This window comes from Chaetura pelagica, unplaced genomic scaffold (assembly GCF_000747805.2).
Source record: "Chaetura pelagica isolate M959 unplaced genomic scaffold, ChaPel_1.0 scaffold48, whole genome shotgun sequence".
Taxonomy (NCBI): Eukaryota; Metazoa; Chordata; class Aves; order Apodiformes; family Apodidae; genus Chaetura; species Chaetura pelagica.
In genome coordinates this window covers 2440191-2444479 of record NW_009954241.1, presented here as the reverse complement: position 1 = coordinate 2444479, position 4289 = coordinate 2440191, and the positions used below count along the sequence as shown (strand labels likewise).

Sequence of the window (4289 nt, the reverse complement as noted above, 5' to 3'; positions counted from 1 at the left end):
GGTGCGGCCCGCCCTGCTGCCCCGCCGTCGCTCCTGCGGCGTTTTGACCTCCAGCTGTCTGACTTCCTCGGTGTCTTTTCCGGAAAGACGCTAGTCTGGAAGGTTTTGGTTAGTGAGGGTGGAAGGGGCTCTCTGGATTTTAGAAACGTCCTTTCTGCCTCCTGCCAGCTCCCCGCGGGAGGGGGGGCTCGCCCCGCAGGAACGCGTGTTGCGGTGGAGGTGACAATACCCCCTCACCGCGCTCACGAATCGCCACTGACACCAATGTTTATTTTACGAATTAACGGGTTTATTAAGGGTTAACACAAACTGAAGGATGAGGTTTATGGAAAACGTCAAAATGGCTAAAGGCTACCAGGGGTGTATCGGGGAAGTAACGCAAAAGTGCTGTGCCCTTAAGATGTTCTCTCCGAGAGAGGGTTGTGGATCAAAGAAGAGGGAGGGAGGGCAAGCCCGACGCAGGCCTCCTTAAGGCGGTCGCTCTGTGTATGCGAGAACGGGGAGAGGGGGAGTATGGAGTGGCCAAGATTCTTCCCCAGCGGCAGCAGCAGCGGCTGTGGGTGCCCCCCTCAGCAGGCAGCTACGGCAGGGTCCCCAAGTCCCTGGTTCTCGGGGGCAGCCCCTCGCAGCTCGGCAGCGGTGGCAGCAGCTTGGTTTCCCCAGCAACCGGCAGCAAAACGGCGGCTGTGGGAAGGACCCGGTGCTCCAGGGCTCAGAACCCCGGCACGCTCACCGTTAAGGCTCAGGCTCGATCCCCGGGGCAGGCAGGCAGGTCAGTCAGTGACCCCCTGTCCAGTCAGTGTCACTGTCCAGAGGCAATTAGCATCCAGGAGCCCCAAATTAGGGCGGTAACTAGTAGGGGGAGTGCATAACGTATTCCCATTCTTCCTGCCTTGTATCGCACCTGTTGTTTTTCTTTCGTTTGTCCTTGAGCAGTAGGCCTGCTTTTGGTCCGTTAGCTGGGTACAATCACCAGAAGGCCTTTGCTGACTGAAAAGGCATTTTGTTTAGTCTTATGTGGAGAAGAAGTAAGCCGTTTCCCACAGTACAGCTTATCCTTCAGTCTTGTTACAGATAGCAAAGCATCCATCTACAGGTTTTTAGGTTATAATGCACTTGTAATGTTTTACAGAACAGCCAGCTTCTGTATCATTAGAGTTACTTTAATGGATTAATTACTCCAGAGCATTTACATGCAACTATTTCACCAGGGATATCTTAAAAGAGATGTTCTGTTCTTCTCCCGTTTTGGGATAAATTCCTATTTCCCAGGGTCAAGAGTTATTTAAGATTATTCCTAAGAAACCTATGTATGGATTTGAGAACAGCAGGGGTCTTCCAGGATGTGTTTGATGGCCTTCATGTTTATTGTGCTACATTAGGATCCCAGTGAGGGAGATTAAAAGTACCAGGTGTGCAACAGTTTCCATGTACAGTTTATCAGTAACTCTTCTCTGTTATGCTTTTCTTTTTAGCAATCATGGTGAATTTCGCCCAAGCTTTGCGTGATCACTGGGTTCACATCCTTGTTCCCTTAGGATTTGTGGTTGGATGCTATTTGGACCGAGTGAATGATGAAAAACTGTCAGCCTTCAGAAACAAGAGCTTATTATATAGAAGGTCTGCTTTTTGATGCTTCATATATACATTTTCAACTATATTGCAAAGTGCTTCTCTGTTCTTTCTGAGAGTCTTTAAGTATGAGAACAAACAAACAAAAAATCAGTGTTGCTGTCAAAATATTACAGGCAAGAAATCCCTAAACATCTCAGCAAGAAGTCATGAGGGGTTTTAGGTCACTACTGCCCTCTGGAAATTGGGGTGTAGGAGCCATTTTAGTAATGAAAGAAAGGAAATGCAATTCTATTGGTTTGACATTTTAGTAAAAATATTTTATTTAAAATAATTACTTGCACCAGTGAATCATAAGTGCAAGATAAACAAATGCAGACATCAGTGAATGCTGAGACACTGGTTTGTATCTAAATAAACTTACTCAAAGGGTGTACTGCAGAAGTTAAAAAATACAAACATATTTAATATGCAAATGTATGAGAAACTCCTGTTGCTAGGAAAAATCCTCTTGAACAAATAAAGCCTAACCATTTGCTTTCATTATCCTTTGCCCTTTACAGAGTTGTTAAGTAAGAAAGTGAGTTTATGATGTAATTCACACCACTGTTACATTAAGTTAGTCTTCTCTATATAGGAATTGTTAGTGCCTAGCACTGTTTTTAAAATAAAACTAAACTTGCAGTGCTACTAATAAAATGCAATCTTGAAGGACTGAAATAAAAATATGACTTCTACTAGAAAGTGTACTTTCCAGGAAAACCTGTAATGTGGTTTTGGGGAGGTTGATCAGTTAGGTCAGAGGAAAATGTGTGAAAGTGTATAGCTAACCAAATTATGTTAAATGTGCATTACATGGGGGAGAAGAGCTATAAAATGTACTTTAATGTAAAAGTAAATTAAGAAGTCAGGGAAGTATTTTCTGTAGATAAGGAATTTTCTTTTTCTCCATGTCGTTGAAGATTCTACAGCTAGGAGAATGCCATGTCTCATATCTTGTTGTTTGGGAATTTAAAATGGAAAATTACCTTTTTTTGGCTCCTAATTAGTTTTCAATTTACTAGTTACTGATTTGAAATAAAATAATTTTGAAAAATAAGGTATTTTCACATTAGTAGGAAAGGCTCTGGCTCTCCAAAGCTTATTAACTGCTGTCAAGTTCTTAGTGATGAAATGTGGAAAGCATTTTGTCTCTCTGTAAAACTTTAGCAGGAAACATGGTGCTTGGACTATAATTTTCAACTTTTCAGTTCAACAAACTTCTGTCTTAAATTTTTTTTCAGCACTTTCAAACTGACTTTCTAAATTTTTGTCATTTTAAAATAAGAACCAAGTTTTGAAAAATTAACGTATTTAAATGTTTATGTTGCAACTGCTGTATCTTCACTGAAGGATATGATTAGATATACTAATCAGTTTGGGCTTAACTGGCTGATTTCTCAGGGAGAATTTAGATAAATTAATGCATTGCCTTATCTTCATCAGTTCTCCTATTTCTGTACTAGACCTTAGGGTTAATGGAACAACAGAAAAAAAATTACACTGCATAGCATGGACTAATAGTAGCAATGTTATTACCAGTTTGCAGGTGTTTTATTGTTTTTGTTTAATCTGGTCTCACCTAAATTGATTCTGAGTAGGAAAATTTCTGATGTAATCCACTGCTTACATTAGCACTTTTCTTACTGCAGTTTCTGGCAAAATTCAGCTGGTAAGTTTGAGCGTCTTGCAAAAATCCCTTCACCTTGCACACCTAGTTCTATTCCACAAAATCAATCAATGTTTGTGTTTAAAAGAAGTAGAATTTTTCCTTTTGGGTCCCATTAAGAAACCTGTTAAGTCCTTGGAGGTCAGGCTTATGCTGCCATTTTAAGTGCATGGGAAAGTTAGGAGGATTCTATCCATTGCAGCTGTGGAAAGAGGAAGATTATCACTATTGAAAGATTTTTAACTGACAAGGATTACAAGGAAAGTTTAATTTATACTTAACTCTCACAACTAAGGTATTATGGAGTAACTAATCACATTTATTAGTAATTTTTCTGTGGAAGTTATCCTAATTTTGGTCTCTTTTCTCTTGTTTTTTTTTCCATACAGAGAATTGAAGCCTGGTGAAGAAACTACATGGAAATAAAGACTGCTGATGAATTGGAAGTATTGTCATTTGATTCATCATCTTCTCACATATTGAAAGAATAGGATTATGGTTTTTATCTTGAGAGAATATTAAAAGCTATGTATGTAAAGGGCACTTGCAGTTCATCAGTGCTAGTTTAATTTCCAGTTTTACTTTTTGGAAGATGATTTAATGACATGACTAATTTGTCTCCAGGAATTCCCTTAGTCCGTAAGTGTTGAGATTTTTCTCCCCAGAAGTCATACTCTGGAGGGGGTAGGAAGAATTGCAGAATAAAGAAAAACTATGCAAAACTATTTTTTTGTGGTTATGGATGTGTTTGTTGTGGAATTGATGTATTTATAGCTCATTTATGAGCTAGCTTTCACAGGAGTACTTAACGTACAGCCGGGCCTCACGTACAGCCCTGTACTCACGCCGGGTCTGAACAAGCGCCTGGGTTCCTGGGCGGGCCCTGCGGCCTGTGACGCAGCGGGGAGGGGGGAGCGGGCACCGCTGGGCCTTCGCTGAGCGCGGCGACACGGGGACATCAGCCCTTTGCGAGGAAACAGGGAACTCCGGGTGTTGCGGAGCCCATGTC

At 41.4% G+C, this 4289-nt stretch overlaps 1 protein-coding gene across 1 annotated transcript; it reads left to right on the top strand.

Moving 5' to 3' along the window:
- The first annotated feature begins 1480 nt into the window (after positions 1 to 1480).
- Positions 1481 to 3706, top strand: NDUFB1 (NADH dehydrogenase (ubiquinone) 1 beta subcomplex, 1, 7kDa). The gene is made up of 2 exons (XM_010003721.1): positions 1481 to 1620; positions 3670 to 3706. Exons 1-2 carry the CDS (start codon positions 1481 to 1483, stop codon positions 3704 to 3706), a joined length of 177 nt encoding a protein of 58 aa, XP_010002023.1.
- Positions 3707 to 4289: the final 583 nt, after the last annotated feature.

Coding starts and splice junctions, on each gene's coding strand:
- NDUFB1 (XM_010003721.1), top strand. CDS start 1,481: ATGGTGAATTTCGCCCAAGCTTTGCGTGATCACTGGGTTCACATCCTT. Junction 1,621..3,669: donor AAGAGCTTATTATATAGAAG/GTCTGCTTTTTG, acceptor TTTTCCATACAG/AGAATTGAAGCCTGGTGAAG.